Source organism: Plectropomus leopardus, chromosome 7, assembly GCF_026936395.1.
Source record: "Plectropomus leopardus strain MGB_pleo_1.0 chromosome 7, ASM2693639v1, whole genome shotgun sequence".
Classification (NCBI taxonomy): Eukaryota; Metazoa; Chordata; class Actinopteri; order Perciformes; family Serranidae; genus Plectropomus; species Plectropomus leopardus.
Window position 1 is genome coordinate 828,593 of NC_142182.1, and position 25,408 is coordinate 854,000.

General features: G+C 41.0%; 1 protein-coding gene and 1 long non-coding RNA gene across 2 annotated transcripts in view; both read left to right on the plus strand.

Annotated features, from left to right (window-relative positions):
- LOC121966423 (uncharacterized) overlaps positions 1 to 25,408 on the plus strand; it is a 65,505-nt gene that overhangs the window by 26,577 nt on the left and 13,520 nt on the right. Inside the window, exons 5-8 of the mRNA XM_088079453.1 lie at positions 6,028 to 6,222; positions 13,611 to 13,655; positions 16,187 to 16,309; positions 16,801 to 16,812. Of these exons, the coding sequence (XP_087935579.1) occupies positions 6,028 to 6,222; positions 13,611 to 13,655; positions 16,187 to 16,309; positions 16,801 to 16,812 (375 nt within the window). The remainder of the gene's footprint in view (positions 1 to 6,027; positions 6,223 to 13,610; positions 13,656 to 16,186; positions 16,310 to 16,800; positions 16,813 to 25,408) is intronic.
- On the plus strand, positions 17,926 to 21,503 carry LOC148189069 (uncharacterized). The gene is made up of 2 exons (XR_015776916.1): positions 17,926 to 18,359; positions 19,838 to 21,503. It is a non-coding gene; the product is annotated as an uncharacterized LOC148189069 (long non-coding RNA).

Sequence of the window (25,408 nt, forward strand, 5' to 3'; positions counted from 1 at the left end):
GGAGAAATGTGTTGTGACTGATGAGACGAGAAGTGATGGCTTTCATCACAGTTTTCCTCTCATCTTTCACCAGAACATTTTTTAATTCACACGTTTAGTTTTTCACACCTAACAGTCATCATGGGGTCTTCAAAACATTTATTCTGATGGAAACTTTGTCTGTAGAATATCTCCAATATGCTGAAAATGCTTTGTTTTATTGTTACGTTCATCGTTTTAGATCATTTAACAGGTTTGTAGGAGAACTGAAACAGTTAGTCAATAAATCGGCCATTATCATCCGAAAATGATTCTTCAACCACTGCAATTTTCAAATTTAATTGAATTTCATTTTATTTATTTTATTTTATTTTATTTATTTTGAACTTCTTGCATTATTGCAATTTTTAAAGCCCAAAAATGAAAAAAATGAATGAAATAAATCATCAGCTTCTAGAGTCTAAACTGTGGGGATTTGCTGTTTTTTTGTTTAATATCTCTATTTCTTTGTTTTTTATCTCCTTTGAAAAAAAGTCCTTTGAATAAAACTGGTCTGAATCTGCAGGAGAAAGATGCAAAAAAATTAAAATTGGTGCTGCACAAGCAAAGAAAACAGAGGGGAAAAAAATGACGCTTTTGCTCAAGAGGTAGAAAACCTACAACTACCAGAATGCATTGCACCACAAACAGACCAATAACTGCTCCCGCTGGTGGGCAACATAAAACGAACTCATCCGTTTGACACAATGTCGTTCTCGTTTAACAATGTCGTTCTAGTTAAACATTCAAAATGTTTCTGAAAACATTTAAAGTGAGAAGCAGAAACTCAGTAACAGAATCTGTGTTTGCATCTGATCGGTACTTCTTAGTTTGAAGAAAAGAAAAGAAAATTGGCAATTTTTTTTCTTTTAAAAGTTTAGCCCTTTTTTAATATATATATATATATATATATATAATTGTATTTATTTTTTTGTTAGGGTTAGTGGAAGTTAAAAAAAAAATGCTTTCGTGATTTTTAAAACTTTTAACTTAAAAAAAAAATGGTGAGTTTTTTTTTTTTTACCCTTAAAACTTTTGGTGGTTTTAAAGTCCTGAGTGATTTATTTTTTCTTTGAATTTTTTTGGCGATTGACAAAAAAACCCCAAAAAAACAGCTTTGGGGCATTTTTATCCCCCTTAAAAGATTTTGGTGATTTTTTCCCTTTTCTCCACAAATTTTTGTTGGTAATTTTTATTTGATTTTTTTTAAAGAAAACAAGCCTTCCTAACCCGTGGGCCTGCCAAAATAAAGCTCATTTAACACCATTCATCACAGCCAGAAACTAAACATTTAAGTTATAGTTGAATTTCTAAAACAGTAGAGCGGGCGCCCCGTGTACCGCGGCTGTGTTCTTACTGCAGCAGCCGTGGGTTCAATTCCTGTTAACCTCTCTCTCTGCCTTCATGCTTAAACTGTCCTATTTATTTATGTATATATACAAATATATATATTTTCACGTTATTTACCCAATATATAATCACTTTATTTGTCCTTTATGTAATTATTTTATATTGCAAAAACCAGAAAGTGATGTAAAAAAACAAAAAGGTGACAGAATGAAACGAACTCATTCATACTGAATAAAAAGAGAGAGAGCGTGCTGCAGCTTTTAACCCTCGCAGGGAAACGTGTGAGAGCGCCTCTGATGGACTCCATTACCGCCCTGACGCGTGCGTGTGCGCGCGCTCAGCCATCCAAATAAGTTTCCTCTCAGCGTCTCCGGAGGAGCACTTAAACCAAATTGACTTTACTGATGTGAATTATGAAGATACTGATATCATGCATAAAGTTATTTACCCCTCAGAAGAATTCAAACGTCTCTTCCCTCAGACGGTGATACGGGGAACTAATATGAATGCAAATAGGATTAGGCTCCTGCATTAGTGTCTGATAAACAATTTACAGGCCTGAGTGTTCACTGGGGGATTGGCTCTCGGCTGTGGGGAGGGGGGGGCGGTGGGGGGACGGTGTGGGGACGGGGTCCTTATCGGGGTTAACCCTCCGTCTTCTGCTGCTGGTGGAGAGACAGACTCGATCCTGCAGACTGTTGGAGGTCATCACTCTCTCCGTGTTCACACTGCTGCTGTTTATTCAGTCTAAGGGACCGTTTGTTATTTATGAGAGGGAGGGGTGGTGCAAGGGGGGAAGGCATGTCAAATCATTTTCTCAGCACTGGGGAGGGACTCTTTTTTAATTTTTGGCTTTAGGGACGTCAGATTAATTTGCTGTATCTTTGTTGTATATTGTTTTCTTCAACAAAAAAGAGGCAAGTTTGCCAGTTCGTGAAGAAAATATTGTACTGATTTTCCTTCTTTAAATTTTTGAGGCTTTTTTTTTTTTCTCTAAACATTTTTGGAAACACTTTTTCATTTTTGGTAATTTTTAAAGAAATCACTGACAGTTTTTTTCTGATGTTTGACAATTTTTAAGAGAGTTTTGCAATTTTTAAAAAAAAAAAACATTTCTGATAATTTTTAAAGAAAATAATTGGTGATTAAAAAAATATATATAACAACTTTTGGTGATTTTTTTCTTTTTAAGAAAACATGTTAGGGATTTTTCTTATTTTTTTAAATTTATTGATTTTTAAAGTAAATATTTTGGCAAGTTTTTAATCTTTACTTTTTTGCCAATTTGTAAAGAAAACGTGTTGGTGTTTTTTCCAGCTAAAAATATTTGGCAATTTCTCTTATTTTTTATTTTTGGTGAATTTCAACGAAAACGTTTTTGTGATTTTTTTTTTTAATCTTAAATTTTTTTTAGAGAAATCATTTGGGCGTTTCTTTCTCTAAAATATTTTGGCAGTCACTCACTCACCCCCCCTCGCCCCCCTCCTCTGATAAATACAGAACAGTCCCTCATGAGGTGGATTGATCCTGCGTTTTGTCAGAGCGAGAGGTGAAGCTGTTGTTGGATAAATGAACATAAATTCTTCAGACTGAGTTCAGCTCGACGGCGTGAAACGAGAAAAAGTGTCCTCGCGTTCTTCAAATCTCCCGTCACTGAAGTGTCTTTGCTCTTCTTCATTGGTGGTGACAAATGTTCTGCATTTCAAACTTAATAATTTCCGTTTTGTGTCTTTAACATCACAGCTGTGTGTGTGTGTGTGTGTGTGTGTGTGTGTGTGTGTGTGTGTGTGTGTGGTCTCTCACTGAAGTCCTCCTGCAGGACGGCCGGCTCGTCAAACGCTGATTGTTAAAATAAAAAAAAACGTTTCTGTGCAGCTTCGCTTTCGTGTTCAAGCAAAAAGATGAATTTTCTGTAATTAATAAAACACAAAACTCCAGAAGCATCTCGTCTCCTGATGCAGAACAATAAATAATATCAATTATATGACAAATAATCTCGTCACATTAACAGAAGCTTTTTTTTTAATTTAAATTGTTTAAATTGGTTGATTGCTGCTGAATTAATTATCCTCTCATTAGTATTGTTAAAGTTTTTGTGTTATCATTAATATTATTATTATTTATTTTATTTTATGATAACTATTATTATCATTATTACTGTTTATTTTTGTTGTGATGTTATGTTGTTTGGACCGCAGGAAGCCGGCTAATTGGATCCTTATAATAAACAATAAATAATAACCAAATCATGGAGGTTCAGTTCAAGTGTTAAAACCAGAGAAACTTTTCACACACGCTGATTAAATTCAGAGTTACTGCTTTCAGTCAGTTCTGTCATAAAATTAACCCTAAACCTTTTCACATCATTGCTCAGATATTAACAAAACTAATCTCTGGTTTTATTCTGGCTGTGATAAATGTTGTCATTTTGGTCATTTTTAAACAACAAAAACATTTCTAGAAAAATTGCCAACATGTTTTTATTTGAAAATTACCCAAAATTTCTTTAAAGGAAAAAAATAAATTACTATTTTTGAAGAAAATAAATTGCCCCACATTTTTCTTTAAAAGTCGCCAAAAAAACATGCTCTCCAAACCAGAGGCATTTTCTCTTTACAAATCACCCCAAAAAATTAAAGAAACAAATGGTTTTTGATGATTTGCATAGAAAAAAGATTTGCCAAAATATTTTCTATGCAAATCATCAAAAATATTTAAGTAAATAAAATTTGCTAAATGTTTTTCTTAAAATTTGTTATGATATTTTAAAGAAAAAAACATGCCAAATTATTGTCTGTAGAAACCACCAAATAATATAAAGAAAAAAAATCACCAATCTGAGTAAAGATATCAAAATCAAAATTTTTTAAGGATAAAATAATTGCCAAATCTTCAAAGGAAATGTGTCTTCCAAACCAGCAGAATTTCTTTCTTAAAAAATCACCAACATTTTTTTAAGTCACCATAAACTTTTGTAGAAGAAAAATGGCCAAAATGCTTTCTTAAAAAAAACGCTAAAGAATTAAAAGAAAAAAAAGACAAATAAAAGTTAGAAGTTTAAAAAAAAATGCTTTTATTGTTTTAATTTTTTTTAGAAAGCATACCTTCCAAACCCGCAGCATTTTTCTTCAGAAATTGGCAAAAAAAAAAAAAAGTATGGAAAATAAAAAGAATCAGCAAAAAACTTTCTCGAAAAGAATTGCTAAAATGTTTTCTTGATGGTCTTTTTCCTCTTTAGCGCAGAAGACACGACATCCATGATTTCCAACAAAACGTGGACTCGTCAGACCACAATGCACCGAGAGCTCGGCACGCTGCAGTCTGAACTTACATGTGGACATGAACTCTGTGTGTGTGTGTGTGTGTGTGTGTGTGTGTGTGTGTGTGTGTGTGTGTGTGTGTGTGTGTGTGTGTGTGTCCTGAACCAGTGAAAGAGTGTAAAGCTGTAAACCTGCGTACGCTGATCAGGTCTGAGTTAAAAGCCTGGCAGGAAGCGGCTGTGCGGTGCAGGCTGGTGTCGTTGGCGTTTACGGTGAGCGTGATGCTGAAATAATTAGCGGGAATCGGAGTGAGAGCGGTGACGTGTTTCCTCTGACTGCAGATGCATAATGAGCTCTCGTGGGACTCCTGTCCCAAACATTTAGAGGACAGCGTCGTCTCCGGGAGATTAAACTGCTGCCGCTCCTGTCTGCTGGTAATTGTAGTCAACAGGCCGACAGCGGCCGCCTCGTCGTGGTCGCCGCGTGTGAAGATGATCGCAGATTTCGGGGAGGCAGGCGGACATTTTGTTTTGTAAACACTCTCTCATGTGCTAATGCGGCGGCACCTCGGAGCCGTTTGAGGGACGCCGCCGATGATTGGAAATGATGAGTGTTGGTGGTTCACTCTGTTGGTATTCGGTCTGTTCCTGCGCGGGGCCCCGCTCATAGATGTGTACAGAGGCCTGGATACAGCGCTCTATCACGTTTAAAATGACCTGGAAGATCAGTGCTGCGGTCATATCACTGGACGGCCCGTGGGCCAAATCTGGCCCCTGATAGGGCCCCTGGTGGCCCCCCAACCATTTTCTACTGTACACTAAAAATAAAGTGATTGACTCTGTGAATAGTTTTTGTCCTTTTAGTCTCCATAAGGTGTCAGAGACATAAAACAGCATCAACATAGAGCTTGTTGATCAAAAAAAGAGGCAGAGGAGGATCCCCCACACCCCCGACAGAGGACACAGCTGAGACACTGATGTCCTAAAATCCTTGTGCTGGACAGCACCTACTCTGAAACTGGAGCATTAAAACTCCTCAAAATGACATTTCAAAAGCTACGATCATTCCAGTTTTTATGGTGCAGCACATTTCCGGGATTTTAAGATGTCTCGGATTTTGAGATATTTCTCAGGTTTTTAAGACATTCCTAAGATTTTTGGACAGTTCTATGACTTGACGACATCTCTGTGATTTTAGGACATCAGTGTCTCAGCTGTGTCCTCTGTCGGGGGTGTGGGGGACAAAAACTATTCTCAGAGTCAAACACTGTATTTTTATTGTGCATTAGAAAATGATTGGGGGGCCACCAGGGGCCCTATCAGGGGCCAGATTTGAGCATCACCAGTGTAAATGTTCTAGTCATGACTGGGTTTGATGTTTTTTTGTGGTGTGTTTTCAGTCTCTGCGGTCAGCGTCGGCTGTCCCGGTGAGACCAGCAGGGACTCCAGTGGAACCAGCAGAGAGACCTGCAGACCTGGTGATCCCAGTGACCCCCACAGATCCCAGTCTGAGCTCCAGCAGCGATGGAGGGGACATGGCCTGCTCCGACCTCCTGTCTCTGAGGAGCGACTCTTTGTCTCTGGTCTCCAGGACGGTGAGTGACAGGAAGACACACCAAGAGAGTCACGTGTTCAGTTCGTCCCAAAACGTCCTGCTGTCCTTCGATTGGACGCTGCAGGCCGAAAACTTTCGTGTCATTTAGGATATCAGGATTATTGTGAATACGTTTTCAGACAAAGAAAATCCGTCCTTCGATATTTAATGGCTGTTTTATTGACCGTGAATATTTAGAGTGTGTGTCGTGTCACGTCTCTGCTGCCAATGTTTTCACCCACATCTCGTGGCGAATCTCGTGGCAAATCTCGTGGCGGATCTCGTGGAAAATCTCGTGGCGAGTCGTTGAAGCTCTGTGAAAAAGAAACGGCAGAAATCAAAGCGAGGACCTCCATCTTGTCGAGATGAACCTCCTGAACTGAACAACAGCCAAACTCTCCTCTTAACAAAACGCTCGAGTTCCTCCGGGAGCGATCGTCTCCCATCAGCAGCCTCTTTGTGGAGGGGTCAGCGGGGGAATATGGAGCCCTGCGAACGAGCGCCGAGGCTGCGGCGTAATCATAATTCCTTTGACCTCCGCTGACCCCTCAGAGGCTCCGACAACGAGGGCCACGCCGCCGAACAGGCGACTCCTTTCAGAGCGCCGCCCGATCCAAAATGGCTTTTTCATTTCTGGAACAATCAGACGGCGGCGGCGGTGAATGAGAGGGCAGATTAGACAAACCGAAGGGTCCGAGGTGAGACGGGCGGCGCTCATCGCTCGGCGCTCTCTGACTCAAAGACTCGTCTGAATGCATCCATCAGAAAAACAGGAGCGCCGGAAAAATCTCAATTAATATGTTAATGTGTGCGAGAGTTTTATTAGTTACATCAGCAGAGAAGCTGCAGAGCTCCACTCAGCGCTGTTTTTCTCTCCGTCATCAGAGGACGCCGTTTATGTGCACGGCACCTTTCACACCGGTTACACTGGACACGACATGCACGCCACCACCTAAACTACACACAGCACTACACACACTACAGCAGGGATACTCAGCTGACGGCCCCAGGGCCAAATCTGGCCCCTGATAGGGCCCCTGGTGGCCCCCAAACATTCTCTACTGTACAATAAAAATAAAGTGATTGACTCTGTGAATAGTTTTTGTCCTTTTAGTCTCCATAAGGCCAGAGGAGGATCCCCCACACCCCCGACAGAGGACACAGCTGAGACACTGATGTCCTAAAATCACAGAAATGTACTCAAATCCTTGAAATGTCTTAAAAACCTGATAAATGTCTTAAAAACCTGATAAATGTTTCAGAAAATTCTGAAATATCTTATAACCCCAGAAATGTCCTAAACTATCAGAAACATCCTAAAATCTGAGAAATGCTGAAAATCTTAGAAACATCCTTAAGTCTCAGAAATGTCCTAAAATCCTTGAAACCCTCTAAAATTCTAGAAACGTCTTAAAATCTGAGAAAAGTTTGAACATCTGTGAAATGTTTTAAAATCCTAGAAATGTCCTAAAATGTTAGAAACATCCTTCAATCCTAAAAAGGTCCTAAACTCCGTGAAATATAAAATCTTAGAAACCTTCAGTATTATAGCAGAAAGCTCCTAAAATCAGCGTCTGTGTTCGAGCCTGTACCAAGCGCCTGCATGTTGTGTTCAGAGCATCCAAATAAAGTTTGTTTTTCTCGGCGTCAGTCGGCCTCACACACACAGAAACACACACGGCTGGATTTCACACGTATGCGCGTCACAATATGATTTCTGCCGACATAATAACCGATCAGTGAAAGTGCCGCCTTCATGGCTCGGCGCTGAGTGGGATTAAGGAGTTCCTCGCAGTAATGAAGCTTAGTCACACGTCAGTGAAGCGCACTTCATCGCTGTGTTTAATACGTTTCTGTCCGTCTCACTGGACTGTTTAATTTTCAGACAGACGTGCCGACTCGTGACTGCAGGCTGCTGTAATTAAAGGGGAAGTCCCGCCCTCGTGGGTTTCTGCCTCGTTTTAATAATAAATCATCTCTGGCTGCAGGAGCTCTCTGTGGAAACGCCGCAGACGACTAACTCGAGACTCTTAACCCATAAAAACCTGTGCAAACTGGCTGGATTTCTTTCAAAAACATGGCACAAAGGCAATGAGCATCTTCAGCAGAAATAACTGAAAAAAATGAGACAGAAATTAGCAAAAAGTTACAAGAAAATTACCTAAAAATAAGCTGGAAAAAAATGGAAAATTGAAAAAGAAAATTTACAGAAATAATCCCCCAAAATAGTAAAAACAAGCAAACAAACAAAAAAACCAACAAAACACATTAAAAAAATAGTCAAAATCATGGGAAAAAGGCAATGAGCATCTTAACCAGAAATGGCCCAAAAATGAGCCTGAAATTAGCAAAAAAGTTACAAGAAAATTACCTAAAGATAAGTAGGAAAGAGGGAAAATTACTTAAAAAGAGTTTTTTTTTTAATCTAACAAAAAAAATGGAAGAAGGCATCAACCATCTTAGCCAGAATTTGCCCAAAAATTAGCCAGAAATCAGCAAAAAATTACAAGAAACTTACCTTAAAATAAGTAGGAAAAAAATTATGAAAGAAAATGAACCGATTTTCTCGTAATTTTCTTGACTTTTTTTGACTAACTTCGTACGAAGGTTTGTGTCATTTCTTCTCATTGCTTTCTTCACATATTTTTGAAGGAAATCAGATTTTTTCAGGTTTCAAAGTACCAAAAGTAAAATTACTTATGATGCAGAATAATTGATATATTATATTACTGGATGATAATTATTGATGCATTTATTTGTTCGTCGCTTTAATGTCGCAGCTGAATTTAAATCAAACTTTATTTTTATTTTATTGTTTTATAATATTTTCATCAACAATCTGCAGTTTTTAGAAGTAATGCAAGTTTCTCTGTCTTTCTACAAATCAAGTGAAATAATTTTTGGGACGTTCGTTAAATATAATAAACAGCTTAAAGCAGAGAACGATGCAGTGAGGGCTTCAGACAGCAGCTTTGTGCTTAAAACCTCTAATAAGTTACAAAAGCTTTTAAATATCAGCCCTCTAATTTCTTAACTGTATTATTTTATCTTCATTAATTGATTTCAGGCGTCTTTAGTCTCCGTGCCGCTGCAGCGTTTGTGCGTTAACCCCGCGAGGATTGATATCTTTTCTTTTCCTGTCGTTGATTCTTCAGAGGCGAGTTTCCGTCTCTTTAATGTCGTTAATAACCTTCATCAGACACGCCGAGACACGGAGAGACAAGGCGGCGCAGAAGACGTGATTTAGTCTTTTTTTAAGTTCCAGCAGGAAGTTACAGAGACAAACAATAACACGAGTTTGTTTTATTTCCTGTTGATGTGAAAAACACAAACAAACAGACGACAGCCGAGATTTAAAGGGTTAACTCAACCAAAACCAAAATGTCAGCTGGTGTCGTTCACTGTCTTCTTCTTCTAATTTTAATGGTGCGTCTCGTCTGTCCTCTGAGCGTCCTGAAAAGCAGGGACAAAAGCTGCTCGGCTCAGGGGCCACTTTTACAAATGACAGCAGGCCAGGGGCCACTAGCAGGAGCCCCACATGTGTTTCTTGGATTTTGGGAGGTTTTCAGGATTTTAGGACCTTGCCAAAATTTTAGGACATTTCTATGATGATAGGTCATTCCCGGATTTTAGGAAACTTCAGGTTTTAGGAAGTTTTTAGGACCTTGAGGCCGATAGTAGGATTTTAGGACATTTCTTGGATTTTAGGACATTTCTTGGATTTGAGGATGATTCTTTGATGTTAGGACATTCAAGGATTTTTGGGCCTTTCTAGGATTTAAGGACCTTGCTAAAACCTTCGGAGGTTTGTAAGATTTTAGGAAATTTTCTAAACTTTTAGGACGTTTCCAGTATTTTAGGATGTTTCTAATATGAAAGGGCTTTTCTTGGATTTTAGGACATTTCTAGAGTCTTTGGATGTTTATAAGATGTTAGGACATTTTTTAAAATTTTAGGACATCAGTGTCTCAGCTGTGTCCTCTGTCGGGGGTGTGGGGGATCCTCCTCTGGCTCTTTTTTTGATCAACAAGCTCTATTTTGATGCTGTTTTATGTCTCTGACACCTTATGGAGACTAAAAGGACAAAAACTATTCACAGTGTCCATCACTTTATTTTTATTGTTAATTAAAAACTGGTTGGGGGGCCACCAGGGGTCCTATCAGGGGCCAGATTTGGCCCTCGGGTCGTCAGTTGAGTGTCCCTGCTTTAGACCCTCCACCTCTCTCTGTCTCTCTTCACTCTGCAGGATTTCGCCGCTGGCCAGTTTGACGGCGCAGCTTGTAAACGCCACCAATTAGGACGGGCAATTGGCACACAAAGGGCCGCTCCTAAATGGTGATGAGAGGCGGGGGCTGTCAGAGGGTCTCTGGGGGAGGAGGGGGAGGCACTGTTTTGACAGGATGAATAGACGGAGGAGTGGAAGTGGCTGGAAAAGGCTTTTGTTATGCTAACGGTCGGAGGGCGGGGGAGAAACAGGAGCCCGTTCACTTCTCCTCCACACTGAACCAGCTGATTTTATTATGTTGATGCTGTTTTCTGGAGCTCCGAGAGGCTTCGGGGGGGGTTGGGAGGGGGAGACAGACAGAGGAGCGCTTTTACCACCGAGATAATACAAATAAATACATAAATAATAATAGTAATTTAATAAATAACTAAGCCTGTGGCCTCGTGCCTACGACCAAATCACAGCCGTGATGATATACAGCGTAACGTCACTCCCTCTGCTGTGATATTACTGTTACATAACAGTCTACGAGCCTCTTTTATTCGTTAATAGTAACAAGAGACGTCAGATTATGATTTGTTTGCCTATTTAATGATTTTTTTGGCTCCGCCGACACAAATAGTTCCTCAGCCTGGACGTGACAGCTGTTGCCTAGCAACACATAAACACTTCCCGCAGACTGCCGGCTAAGCTGCGTTAGCTCGGTCTGCTGAGCGTCACCGACATTTATCTCCGTGTTTTCAGTGAAATCAGAGTCTGTTAACGGACACTTTGAGATTCACACCAGTTAGTTTGATCAGCGCATCGAACCGTGAAGCGGAGTAATACATGAAGAGTTAACAGTCTCAGTGATGTTGTGCTGTATATCAGCACTCATGGAGCGCCTCTCGATCAATCAAACTGCTTGGTCGGAAATAACTGTTGTATTAATAAATGTATAAATAACAATAATGTTCTTTCAAGTTTTTGTGATTATATTTTGTTTAAAAACTTTTTAGCTAACGTTTTAGCTATCCAGGTCAGATCCTGGAAAAGTTCAATCAATCAATCAGTTGATGATCGATTAATCGGTCATTAAGAATTTAATGAAACACATGACATTGAATCGATTATTGATAGGCAAAGAAAATGCTGTCAAACTATGAGCAATATGTTGCTGTGAGCTTCCACTGAGGACAAAACAGGTTTTGGTTTGAAATAAGCAAAGTTTTTATGTTTTTTTCAAGTAACCTTTTATTGATCATTAATTTTAGCGATTAATCGATTAAGGAAAGTGCTTCCTATTTGCAGCCCTAATATATATAAATATATACAAATCACTTTTTACTAATTTCACGCTGATGTTTTTAAAGAAATCAAGCCATTTTGCTGGAGTTTCAAAGGGTTAAACTAAACGAATAAACTCTGCGCAAACACAAATGATAAACACACGAGCAGCGAGCATCTGTTTACACATTTCTCTGTTTTCTCACCTTTAATTCACCTCTGCAGCGCCGCCATCATTTACAGAAACAAGCGGTGTTTGTGTTGTTAGATTACTAATGAGCATCTCCCTCCTCCTCCTCCTCCTCCTCCTCCTCCTCCTCCTGGGACTCCAGCTCCCTCCTCCCCGTCAGAGCGGCTCTGGTCTCTGAGCTTCACGCCGTCTGTAAACGTCCATCAAAACACCAGGAGTCTCTGCCTGCTGTTCAACCATTATTACCCATCATGCTTAGAGTTTGTGTCACCTGACGTGGAGCCGTTTGTGTTTTTTTATATTTTATTCTGTGTTATGAAACTTTAAGTTGAAATATTTTGAGAATAATGTTGAAATATTTTGAAGATAAAGTAAGAATATTTTGAGAATAAAGTTGGAATATTTTCAAGATAAAGTCTGGCTATTTTGAGAAAATAATGGGAACTTTTTCTTAGAATAAAGTCATAATATTTTAAGGATTAAGTTAAAAAATTATATTTTGAGTCGTCAGGGGAAACCGAGCCCGATTTGTTTTTGTTTTTTTTTTTAATTCCCACAGTCCTCTCTGAGACGCTCTCACGTGCGAACGACTGTACCTGAGCTTCCTGCTGCTGAGAGAAATCAATGAAAAACAGCAAACGGAGAACTGAAACGAGCTTGAAAAGGAGCAAATCAGTGAGACAATGAGTGAAAAAGGAAAGATGAAAGAGATTTATTCATGTGCAGAGAATGAAAGAATAAATGAGATAATGGCGCGGCGCTCATTAACACGTGGAGAGGAGACCTCTCCAATCTGCCACGCTGACGGGAGACGGTAAATAAAGATGTCAGGTTGAGAGATGAAAGCGGCCTCATCCTCTCTCAGCTGCGTTTTAGGAGCCTTTGAGACTTGTAACCGTCTTTTTAGGGATTTAATGGATTCGTTAGATTTGAGCTCGTATCAGTCCTTCGGGGAGGTTCACTCTGCGTCTGCAGCGTCTTATATAACCACTCACTCTGCAAACAATTACACAACAAGAGAGTTTCTGCGCTCAATTATCCCAAAGATGATTATTAATGCATGAATCCTCCTGTACACACACACACACACACACACACACACACACACACTCTGCAGGAACGTTTATTACAGCTGATCTCAGTCACTTTCATTCATTTGCTCTATTTTCAGCTTCAGCCGAGACAAACGAGGCGTGCAGGTGATGAACTGCGCAGGTAGAGCAGCAAACGGCAGATTATTAGAGAACAAAGTCAGAATATTAGAAAATAAAAAATATGAAATATCTAATATTTGGAGAGAAACGTCATTGGATTTACAGGAAAAACACTTTATTTCAAGAAAGACGTTATAATACTTTGATAATAAAGTCAAAATATTTTGAGAATAGTCGGAATATTTAAAGAAAAAAAGTAAATACTTTGGGAATGAAATAAAAACATTTTGAGAATACAGGTAAATAGTTTAAAGATGAAATCAGAATAATAAAGTTAAAATACCTTGACAATAAAGTTAAAATATTAAAATTGAACAAATGTATTTATGTACTTTCCAGCGCTGTTTTCACTGAGATGTTGAGTGAATGATTTAACTTTCCTTCAACATGTTTGAATAGATTTTGCTGTTTGATTTGTTGTTACCATGGAAACTTCCTAACTTAAGTATCAGGAAGTTATTAATGTTCAGCGATGTTTGTGTGTGTGTTTCAGAGCGAGGAAGACGACAGCCGCAGCGTCGCTGCATCCTCTGTCATGGTGAGTTCACCCCCGAAATAATACGACTAAACCAGAAACATAAACTCTGTGTGTGTGTGTGTGTGTGTGTCTCTCTCTCCTGCGGTCCTGCTGTGTTTGTTGAACAGCAGAGAGCCATCCACACAAACTGCATTGAAACAGATACACACACACACACACACACACACACACACACACACACACTGTTCCCATGGCGATATCCCATAATCACTGGCGTCCTCCTGCCTGACAGGACGCGGCGCCGGCTGCTTATTGGCTGTGACGGCGTCCCTCGACTCTCTGACTGGAAGCAGCAGGAAACTCTGCTTCCAGCTGGAGCTGATGGTTTTAGTTTTTAAAACGAGGCATTTATTTATATTAATACACAGTTTGTCCGCCTGCAACCGTTTATTACTATTGTTATTACAGGAAAAGTCGAGGAATTTGCAAACAGCAATTTGCAGTCCTGGAAAAGTTTTGGAAAACTAAACTTAGCCTGAAAGTTTTGGAAAAGTCAGAAGGACTGTCACAAATAGGAAATCCAAAGCAAAACATATTTTCTTCAAATATCAACAAATATATAAAAAAAGATGTTCACCAAATTCATCAAAACTGATTAAAGAAAAAAAAATTGCCAAACATTTTAAAGGACATTTTATTTAAAGAAAAATAATTTCTAATTTTAAAAAAATACCAAAAATGTTAAAGAAAAAAAAGCCAAAAAAAGTTTTTAAAGGACAAAAATTTCCATAATTGTTTAAAATTTGCCAAACAATTTTAAAGAAAAATCATTGCCAGAAATTCTTCTTTTAAAGTCACCAAAAATCAACACAAACGAACATTTAAACAAACAAACAAACAAAAAGTATAATTGTCAGCTATTCCTTTTTGTCCTGGAAAAGTCCTGGAAAAGTCCTGGAAATGCCAAGGTCAAAATGTGCATGAATTCTGCAGAGAGATTAAGATTAATGTGAGAGACAACGAAAACCTGCAAGCATTTTCTTGATTTAAATAATAAATTGATCATCAAAAAATAACTGCAGATTTATGTTCATACATACACACATATATACAGTAATAAATAGAAATGTTTTAATTTGATAAAGTTAATCATCTTTATTCCGGAGAGCTCGGTGCTTCGCTGTAACTAAATAATAATAATAATAATAACAACAATACATCACAGATGAAATAATTTCATCTGTAAGAGTATCAGGTGGAGGCAGTTTCAGTGTGTGGAGCTCTAACAGAGTGTGTCTCCTGCGGTGTCTCTGTCTCTGTGAGGACACACTCTGTCCCTGTCCGGGCTCTGAAGGACAGCCTCCCTCTGTGTGTAATTAACATGCAGGTGTATCAGGTGGACGGTGCGGACTGACGGCCCGGCAGGCCTCTGATTAAAGGCCTGCTGGTGCTTCACAGCGTCCTGCTGCCCAATAAACACCACTAATGGCAGCAGGACCCCCGCCCCGCCGTACCGCGGCCCCCGCCACGGCTAGAGGGCAACGAGGACGCCGTCTGTGGTGGAAAATACCGACACATGACTGAATACTGCAGATCTATTTTTGAGCACCAAACACGCGACCCGGACGGTTTGTTGTTTGTTTCTCTGTGGTGGACGAAGGATTCAAATCAAAACACACAACGTGCACAGCAAACACTCACACAGGGTTCCCACGGTCATGGAAAACCTGGAAAAGTCATGGAACTAGCTAAAGTCATTGAAAGTTTTGGGAAAAAACGACATTAATGTGAATTTATTGTCTGCAGCTGACGACGTAACGCAGCTTTAATGTGCATCGACATGTGACAGCGTTTAGGTTGTTTTCATTTATTTGTTCATCACCAAAGTTTCAAGAGTTCATATCAACCAATCAGACTTTATCTATATACAGCACCTTTTTTACACAATAAAAAAACAAAAACAAATAAATAAAAAAAGAATAAATAAAATACTCTTAATAGTTGATAAAACGGTAAATAAAAGGATCACATAACAAATAATAGATAAAAATATGAAAAATAATAAAATAATGTAGCATCTAGTAAAACATGCTAAAAATGTATAAGTAAATAGTCAATAAATGAATAAATAAATATGTAAAACTCAATTAAAAGCCAAACTGAAACGGTCAGTCTTCGGTTTGCTTTTAATCCCAAACATAACAAAGGTGGGAATTTTCTTCTTTTCTTTTCTTTTGCGAACGTATTTTCTAATTCTTGTGAAAGCGATATCTCATGAACATTTCGGGGGGATTTCTTCAAATTTGGCACAAACGTCCATTTGGACTCAAGAATGAACTGATTAGAATCTGGCGGTCAAAGGTCAAAGGTCAAGGTCACTGTGACCTCATAAAACATGTTTTTTAAGGCCGCAACTCAAGAAGTTCTGACATCATCACGTTGTGGAAAATCACTTTTCTGTCCAACTCAGCGGCCCCGAGTTTCCCACAGAAACCCGTGAAGGACTCAAAACTTCAAACAGGTACCTGCTGGAGCTCACCTCCCTCCCCCTCCTCACCTCCCTCCCCCTCCTCACCTCCCTCCCCCTCCAGTCTCTGTTCCACAGGGTGCAGCTGGATCCTCTGGAGAAGCTCTGGTTGAGGAGCTGCGCTCTGGGGAACGTGGCCGCTCAGCGCCAGCTGCTCGCTCAGGAGCCCGGCCTCGTGCTCAAGAAGGTACATCTGCAACTCCCAAAACCACTTACATCACAAGGCTGTTTCCATTAACCCCTCAAATTGTGCAAATTGAAATTGTAGATGTAAAATAAGCCTAATGGAAACACGTCAATTTCGGAAAAAAAAAAAAAAGGTGAGGTGGTATCTCAGGCAACTTGAAAAAAGCCATATTTTGGAAAACTGCATTTTTTTTTTGCTTTTAGGTTTGAAGCATTTATTGAGAGGGCTCAGTTTGCACAGATTGTCAGCAAATATACACAAACTTAGCAGTTATGGTTAAAGATACAAATACAGCAGGAATATGATTCGTGCATCAGACACTGCTCTTCTCCAGGGATTTTTACATTCCAAAAAAGTAAATAAATAAAAATAAGACAAGACACCTGCTGACATTTACAAACACAGACGAGGATCATCGATCACTCAGTCAGTACGTTTCCAGTCAGCTTTTTTAAACATGTTTCACTCTGCTGCTTCTCTGCTCTCGTCAGGATTTCGTCTCTGTAAGTAAAACATGACGTCTATTGTTATTATTGTTTATTTATTTATTATTTATATAATCATTTGCAGGTCAGTTGTTGTTTTTTTTTTAACGCCCAGAATTAGGGATCGGCAATAAAACAATAATAATATCAACTGGGATATAATTTTTCCTCGACTGAAATATGAGACGTAGTCGATAGAATATCGATAGAACTCATTCCAGCCGTGTTCTGACAGACAACACGAACAGCCAATGATAATAAGAATAGAGACGCGGAGAACCAAATGCAGTGAAGGACTTTGACTGTAGAACAGCTGAGTGTTTGACAGCCACAGCATTTCATCATGGCGGATCAAACAGCCGATGGTCCGACAGCAGCGCAGTGAGACAGACAAACAGAGCGCAGCTTCTCCTCACAGCACCAAAGTGTCTGAAACAGACACATCTGCAGAGGTGAAAGTGACTTCTTTAGACTCTACAGACGACTTTGTGTTAGTTTCAGCTTTAATCAGACTTTGGATGAATTATTTAGAAACACCAGGATGCATCGCTCCTCAAAAGTTTTTAATTCCTGAGTAAAATGATTAACAGCACAGAAGTTTGACAGAAGCTGAAGTCAGAGTCCTGCAGTCAGGAGAGGTTGGTCTATTATCAGCACAATGTGCTTCAATTTACCTGAAGTTTGTTTCAGATGGAGCTTTTCATTTTTATATAATGATGGAAAGTTTAATAAATAATAATAAATCATATGTTTATTACACTCAAACACACCATGGTCACATGACACTGCGTCAGTGAACTATGAGGACAAAAAACAAACCACAAAAAGCATATATATTTGTCATGTTCAATGTCTGACAGAAAATAAATATTTAAACCAAAATGAACCTGATATCTTCATATCTCACCGAGGAACCTTTAAGCTCGACAGAAATACTGATTTGATGGATATCGTGATAAATATCGATATCGACTGATATGAAAAAAATATTGTGATAAGACTTTATTCCATATCACCCAGCCCTAAACAGAATCACAAACAACCCTAGAAATGTCGGTTTGAGTCTCTTTGTTTTCATGTTTAGTGTCTTTGTGGCCGTCTTGCATCTGTTTGTTGTTTTGAGTCTCTTTGTGGTCGATTTGTGTCTCTTTGTGGTAGTTTTACGTCTCTTTGTGATCATTTTGTCTCTTTGTTGTCGTTTTGTGTCTGATTGTGGTTGTTTGAATCTTATTGCGGTCATTTTGTGTCTCTGATTTCATTTTAAATTCTTGTGAGAAAGTTCACACTTATGAAACTTTAATTTTTGGTCTCATAATCTTACATTTTCATTAAGGGGCCAAAGTGCTGAGAGGACTCTACAGCTGTTCGAATGTTCGGGGGCCTCATTTTGAGTCTGCGTCATATTAATATCACGGTTATCAAAGTGTTTGAGAGCTGAACACACGCAGGTTGGCGCTCTGGCAGGAGTCAGGAGGAATTAAAGTGTTCTCTCTTTGTTTCTGTGTTTCCGACTCTTCCTCGACGGACGACCTCGTGTGATGTGAACGGCGGCGTACACGAAGGGGGTAAGTTAACACTAATCATGTGAGCGCGGCGGAAACAACCGCGACACAACAACAACACACTCACTTCTGCCTCAATTAGCTGAGCGCTGACATCACACAGAGCAGCTCCCGCACCTCCGTCTGCTGCCTGTCTGCGTGCACGGCGCTCTGACAGAGCCGCAGGTCGGACCGCCGCCGCCGCTTTGAAGACGGCTCTGTGTGTGTGTGTGTGTGTGTGTTTGTTAATTCACACGAACGTCCAATTTTGTGGCGTGTTTGTGTGTCGGCGGCAGAGAGGCGGCACTGCTCTGCGAGGCGTGCAGTCGTCCCTTCAGACGGCCTGACAGCTCGAGCACCTGACACCTCGCTAAACGCCGTCCTACATACACAACCACATCCCGCTGTTATTTTTGTCCTGTTTCCTCCCTCCTGCACGGCGTCTGCAGGCAGCCTCATATTAGCAGCATGGACGGATCGCTGAAGGGGTCCTCGGGGCCCAGAGGGTGAGGGGCCCCGGGGCCTGGAGCTCTGTCTGAGAGGACTGTTGGTATTTGTTTTTGGAAAAAAGGCTGCAACTAACACTTTTAAAATAGATCATTTTATCAAGGAACCCTTTAAAACCTGGAGCGACATCACTTTTATTGTGCTCCTTTCAGCGTCTTTACAAGCATTAAAACCTTTGAACCCAAATAGGTGCGATTTCTCTCAAAAACATGGAAAAAAGTCAGTAAACACTGGTAATAAAAGTTTCACATATTGCAAGACGTTAGTAGATTTAGAGAATTACTTTTTAGACAGTTTGGGAAAATGTAGGGAAAAAAGCTATAAAATTATATTTTTACATTTTTTTAAAATTTCATTATAATTTATTTAGATTTTTAAGCTTTTTCCAGGTCATTTTTCTAAACTTTATTTATTCATGACAAAGAAAATGACAGAAATTCATTTTAAGTCTTTTGTGTCTCTAAGGTTGATAGTTGTCTCTTTGTGTCTCTGTGGTTGTTTTGTGTCTCTGTGTGGTTGTTTTAAGTCTTGTTGTGTCTATCTGCGGGTGCTTTTTGTTTCTTGGTGTCTCTTTGTTGTTGTTTTGTGTCTCTTTGTGTCTCTGAGGTTGTTTTGAGTGTCTTTGTGTCTCTTAGTGGTTTTTATGTGTCTTTGTTTCTTACTGTGGTTATTTTTTCCTCTCTGTTTTTTTCTAATCTCTTTGTGTCTCTTTCTGTTTTTTGTGTCTCTGTGTCTGTCTGTGGTTGTTTTTTGTCTCCTTGTGTCTGTCTGTGGTTATTTTGTGTCTATGTTTTTGTGTCTCTTTATGTTTTTTGTGTCGTGTTGTGTCTGTCTGTGGTAGTTTTCTGTCTCTTTATTTTTTGTGTCTCTTTGTGTTTTTTGTGTCCGTCTGTGGTTTTTTGTCTCGTTGTGTCCGTCTGTGGTTTTTTGTCTCGTTGTGTCCGTCTGTGGTTTTTTTGTGTCCCTCTCACTCTGGGGGTCTTGCTGCTATGAAGGAGGGGTCTGGGGGTCCTCCTCCATGTCTGTGCCCGGGGGCCCGTTGTCTGATAATCCGTCCCTGATGAGCGGTCGGACGCTGCGGCAGGAAGCAGTATTCATGGTGATTAGCGCGCGGCGCAGACGGCGGGGCCGTGTAATGATGCTGTAATTACATGGTCATTACCGTGTGAGCGGAGCGGCGGCCTGAAGGGAGGCAGCAGCAGATGGGAGGAACTGATCATCACACAATCAGCCCAGAGATCCGTCAGTGCGTCTCCTCCCTCTGCTTTTACCTCCTCTCTCTTCAACTCCCGATTTCACAGTTTGGCGGTGAGCACGTGGCGTGAGCTGGGGGGTGTGAAGTCCGAGCCTCCCCCCTGTGAGGGAGGAGCAGCGTTTGGGATCCATCTTTGATTTCCTCTCCCTGCGTCTCGGCTCCGGTCCCAGCATATGTTCTTCAGATTCATTGTTGAGTCAAAGTGTGATTCTGCGCCCAATAAAAAGAGACGCTCGTTCAGACCGGCACATATGGTCGAGCTGTTGCAGGCCGGCTTTGAAAACTCCCCGCCGGCGCCAGAAGCAGAATTTCACACGGCATTATGGGACTGTGGGCTCCCTATTCATGCGCTGCTGCTGAAGGACCCCTCCATATGGCCTCGCCTAACGCGCCGCCTCCCCCTCCCGTGAGCTGCACGGACCTCCCCGCGCAGAAATAACAACATCAATGGCCTCACCCTCGCGCCACTTGAGAGTATTACGCTCCTTTTCATGCTTCGCTTGATCAAAACGGAAGGAGTGAAATTTGCGCCTGTTTGATGTGCTTTTTCCTGCTGCTCTCAGATGAGCGGCGCTAACCGGCTCCGCCCGCCGCTCCTCAGCCTCCAAAGGGCCGACAGATGCCCGCCGCACCCGCGCCCACTGTTAGGAGGCGGTTTCCAGTTTGTGCCGGGTCACTGTCGGTGCTCCCCTCCTGGGTCTGTTGGAGGACGAGAGCTCGGACAGTTTAATGGAGGCTGCGGCGTCCTGCGGCGGCGGACAGGTGTACGTCATGTTTGCAAATGTGTGAATGTGTCACACGCAGCGCCGGCGTGTTTGTCCCGTTACTCAGTCAACCAGTTCACCATGACAACCAGCAATACAAGCAGGCAAAACTTTATTTATGCTGCACGTTGATACAAATCTGGCCCCTGACAGGCCCCCCTTTGGCCCCCCAAACCATTTTCTAACTCACACTAAAAATAACGTGATTGACAGTGTGATTTGTTTGTCCTTTTAGTCTCCATAAGGTGCCAGAGACATAAAACAGCTAAAATACTAATGTCCTAAAATCCTAGAAACGTCCTAAAATCCCAGAAATCTCCATAAATCCAAGAAATGTCCCAAAGTCCTACTCCAAATGCCCTAAAAATCCTCCAACTGTCTTCATTCCTAGAAATGTTTTAAAATCTGAGAAAAGTCCTAAAATCCCATAAACAAACAAAAACATAGAAATGTCCTAAAGTACTACAAATGGCCGACATCTCTACAATTTTTACTAAAATTGTAGAAATGTCCTAAAATCCTAGAAACATGTATGGGGCTGCTGTGATTGGCCTCTGACCTCCTGTAAATGTGGCCCCTGAAGCAGAGCAGGCGGAGTGTCTCTGCTGTATAAATATAATAAATGTCACGTGTGAAAACAGAGCTGCTTAGGTGTGTGTGTGTGTGTGTGTGTGTGAGAGAGACACAGGTGGAGGCCTGAATAATCTCAGCGAGGGTCGGAAGAGGCCGGCGGGCGAGGCGGGGTTCAGTTAGCACCTTCTAATGAAAAGCCTGGCGGCTGAAGCGGCCTGGCAGCACCCCGCCCCCCCTCGGCGGTCAGTCTGCATCAGCACGCCAACGCAGAGACACCGCCAAAATAAACCTCCATTAACCCGCTGGCTCAGACCGCAGGGCGTCTCTCCCCCGACGGGCGGCTGGTTTTCACGCTCTCAGTTGTTGGCTGAATGAGGAACATCAGAGCGGCGAAATTAAACGGGCGGGAAACAGCAGAAGACAACGTTCGACCGGTTTGATCCAGTTTACAGCAGCAATGTGAGGAGGAGAGAGGAGGAGAGAGGAGAGGGGAGGGGAGGAGAAGAGAAGAGGAGAGAGGAGAGGGAGGAGGAGAGAGGAGAGGGAGGAGAAGAGAGGAGAGGGGGAGGGGGGGAGAGGAGAGGGAGGAGGAGGGAGGAGGAGAGGAGGAGAGAGAGGAGGAGAGAGGAGGAGAGGGAGGAGGAGAGAGGAGGAGAGGGAGGAGGAGAGAGAGGAGAGAGAGGAGAGGGAGGAGGAGAGAGGAGGAGAGAGGAGAGGGAGGAGGAGAGAGGAGAGGAGGAGAGAGGAGAGGGAGGAGAAGAGAGGGAGGAGGAGAGGGAGGAGAGAGAGGAGGAGAGAGGAGAGGGAGGAGAAGAGAGGGAGGAGGAGAGGGAGGAGGAGAGGGAGGAGAGAGAGGAGGAGAGAGGAGGAGAGAGAGGAGAGGGAGGAGGAGAGAGGAGGAGAGAGAGGAGAGGGAGGAGAGAGGAGGAGAGAGAGGAGAGGGAGGAGAGAGGAGGAGAGAAGAGAAGGAGGAGGAGAGGGAGGAGGACATTAGTCCAAACTGTCCAAAAGTCCTTAGAGTGACACGTTTGTTCCTACTTTTCATAATCATGGAAATCTCTCAGCCAGCAGACTGAAGCTGAAATGTGAAGCTGTAGTTTGAAGCTGCAGACTGAAGCTGAAGTCTGAAGCTGCAGACTGAAGCTGCAGACTGAAGCTGTAGTCTGAAGCTGCAGACTGAAGCTGTAGTCTGAAGCTGCAGACTGAAGCTGTAGTCTGAAGCTGCAGACTGAAGCTGTAGTCTGAAGCTGCAGACTGAAGCTGAGGTCTGAAGCTTTTATAGAAGTGACCCCTGAGCAGGTCGAGTGTCCCCTCTCCACCATGCGCCTCTTTCGCTGAATTCTTGCCTTCGTGTTTCTGTTGACATCCCGGCGTCGGTTTTCGGCGTCCTGGATCGTCATCAGCAGACGCAGAAAGAATCGTAGAGCTGAAAAGCGGCGACGTGACGAGTTTGGATGAAATCGTGATGCTTCTTCAGACTTTGACGGAGTGAATTCTAAAATAAACCACATGTTCCTACAAGACAGAGATGTTCGAAAAACACCCACGAATGTTTCTGCCTGACTTTGAGATCTGAGATCCTTCACTCTGACAGAACGTCTCATGCTTGTTTTTTTGGCCTCTTCTCTTCTGGGACTCGTCCAGTTTGTAAGTTGATTATTTTTTTCTCCGTGCTGTTTTTTAACTTTAGAAAGGATTCAGTCTGTAGAGCCTCAGTAGAGTTTAACAGTCTCCTCCAGTAGATTCAGTCCAATCCTTTTAAATGATGAAGCTGCTTATTCGAACCCTCCTGACAGAAACAGACGTGTTGTATCCTGACACCGAGCTCTCAAGTGTTGTGTTGACGTCCGTGCTGGTCGACTGTAGTTTTTCATGTTCTTAAATATGAAAACTGAATTAAGCACATGAACAGTGGAGAAACCAATGAAGGGATCACAACAGAGAGTTTGGAAGAGAAACTAACAACGATGTCTTTTTGTCCCCATTATCCAAAAAATGAACTGATTCAGTTGTTTTGGACAAAGGTCACTGTGACCTTGCATCCACATTATATCAAGAACATCTTGAGGCCTTTTTTTTTTTTCCAAATTTAGCACAAATGTCCACTTGGTCTCAATGATAAACTGAGTAGATTTGGTTTGTCAAATTTCAAGGTTACTCTGACCTAGTTCATCTTATTGTCATGAGCATGATATCTCGAGCACACCCCGAGGAAATTTCTTCAAATTTGGCACAAACATTCACTTAGACTCAACGATGAACTGATTAGAATTTTACACATATGATTCGACTGCGCTGATTGTAGAGATCTTCTGTGTGGGAAGCATCTAAATTTTAGGGTTTGGTGGTCACAGGTCAAATGTCACTGTGACCTTGTCTGTCTAGCTCTTCTGACCGAGATACCTCAAGAACACCATGAGGGAAGTTCTTCAAATTTGGCACAAATGTCTAGTTGGACTGAACGATGAGATTTTTGTTTGTCAAAGGTCACCTAATTCATCTTCATCTTTGAACGCAATATCTCAAGAATACCATGAGGGAATTTCTCTCGCTTTGGCACAAATATCCACATTAAATGAATGATGAATTGACTAGATATATTTGGTCAAAGGTTACTGTGACCTTGTTATCTCAAATACACTTTGAGGTTTCTTAAAACTTGACACAAAAATCTTCTTGGACTCAGCAGTAAGCTGAGGAGATATTGTTGATCAAAGGTCAAATTTCAGTTCGTCTCGTACTTGTGAATTCATTATCTTAAGAACACATTGAAGGAATTTCTTCAAATTTGGCACAAACGTCCACTTGGACTCACAATGACGTGATTAGCATTTCACACATATGATTCGACTGTGCCAATAGTTTTGTTTCATTTCATTTCTTTTAGGAGCACCAGCATGTGTTCACTGACCTGCTGAGCACTTCACAGATTTTTTACTATTTTTAAAATTTATTTTTTACATGTTTTGGGGATTTTCAGAAAATACAGAAAGTACAAATCCATATTTTGCAGGTGCAAAATATTTTTACAATACTTTAATTGCACGTTTAAATCACGACACAAGAAAAATACATTGATATAAGAAGAAACATTTTTAAAAAGCGGATACTGGAGTAAAACAGAGTTGGTGGAAAAATATGAGCGAATGATGAATAAGTAAGTCGTGCTTTTGTGAATTCCGCTTATTTTAGGACACATGATCTGGTATCTGAAATGATCCTAATGACGCGAATTTTTATTTTTAATATGAGCTGTTTGACAGAGCAGATCGTCCACATGTTGGAGACAATAAAGAGGAAACGAGCTCGTGGTGTGGTCGACCTGTTCACACATTAAGCAGCGTGATTAGTGACGTGTTTGAACGCAGCACAGAGCTGATGGGATAACTGTCCTTGAATGTGGCTCTTTAGCGCAGAATTAAAGCTGCGGTTATTACAGAGCCGTCTGTGAGTCCGTCTGCAGCTGCAGCTTCAACTAATGAACCGTGAACTCACTTCAGAGCTGGACGTTATTTTCTGCGCTGCATCTATGAGAGGAGGAAACTCCTCTGCTGCAGATTTACAAATAAATTCACTCCCAGTAATTAATTCTTCCGTGAGATGAAGAAACAAATAACTTAACACAAAAAAAGAGATGTTTGACTGGAGGAAAGCTGATAAAGGATTAGACAGTTTCTCAATCATTTCTCTGCAACAATTTTAATAAGTTTTTAATCGTTTTAATTTTTCATGTTAAATGAAGAAATCACTTCACATTTTTAAAATATTCTGCTCCACATTTCTAAAATATTCCAGATTTTAACACGTTCTGGATTTCAGAATTTAAAAATATTTTCAGATTTACATATTTTGGATTTTACATAATCCAGATTTTTTAATTTTCAGGATTTGAGTCTTCCTCAGTCTGTGCTGTATGATAACCAGCTGAAGGGTGTAAACTGTGTGTGTGTTCAGGCTGAAGGTGTGTACGTGCA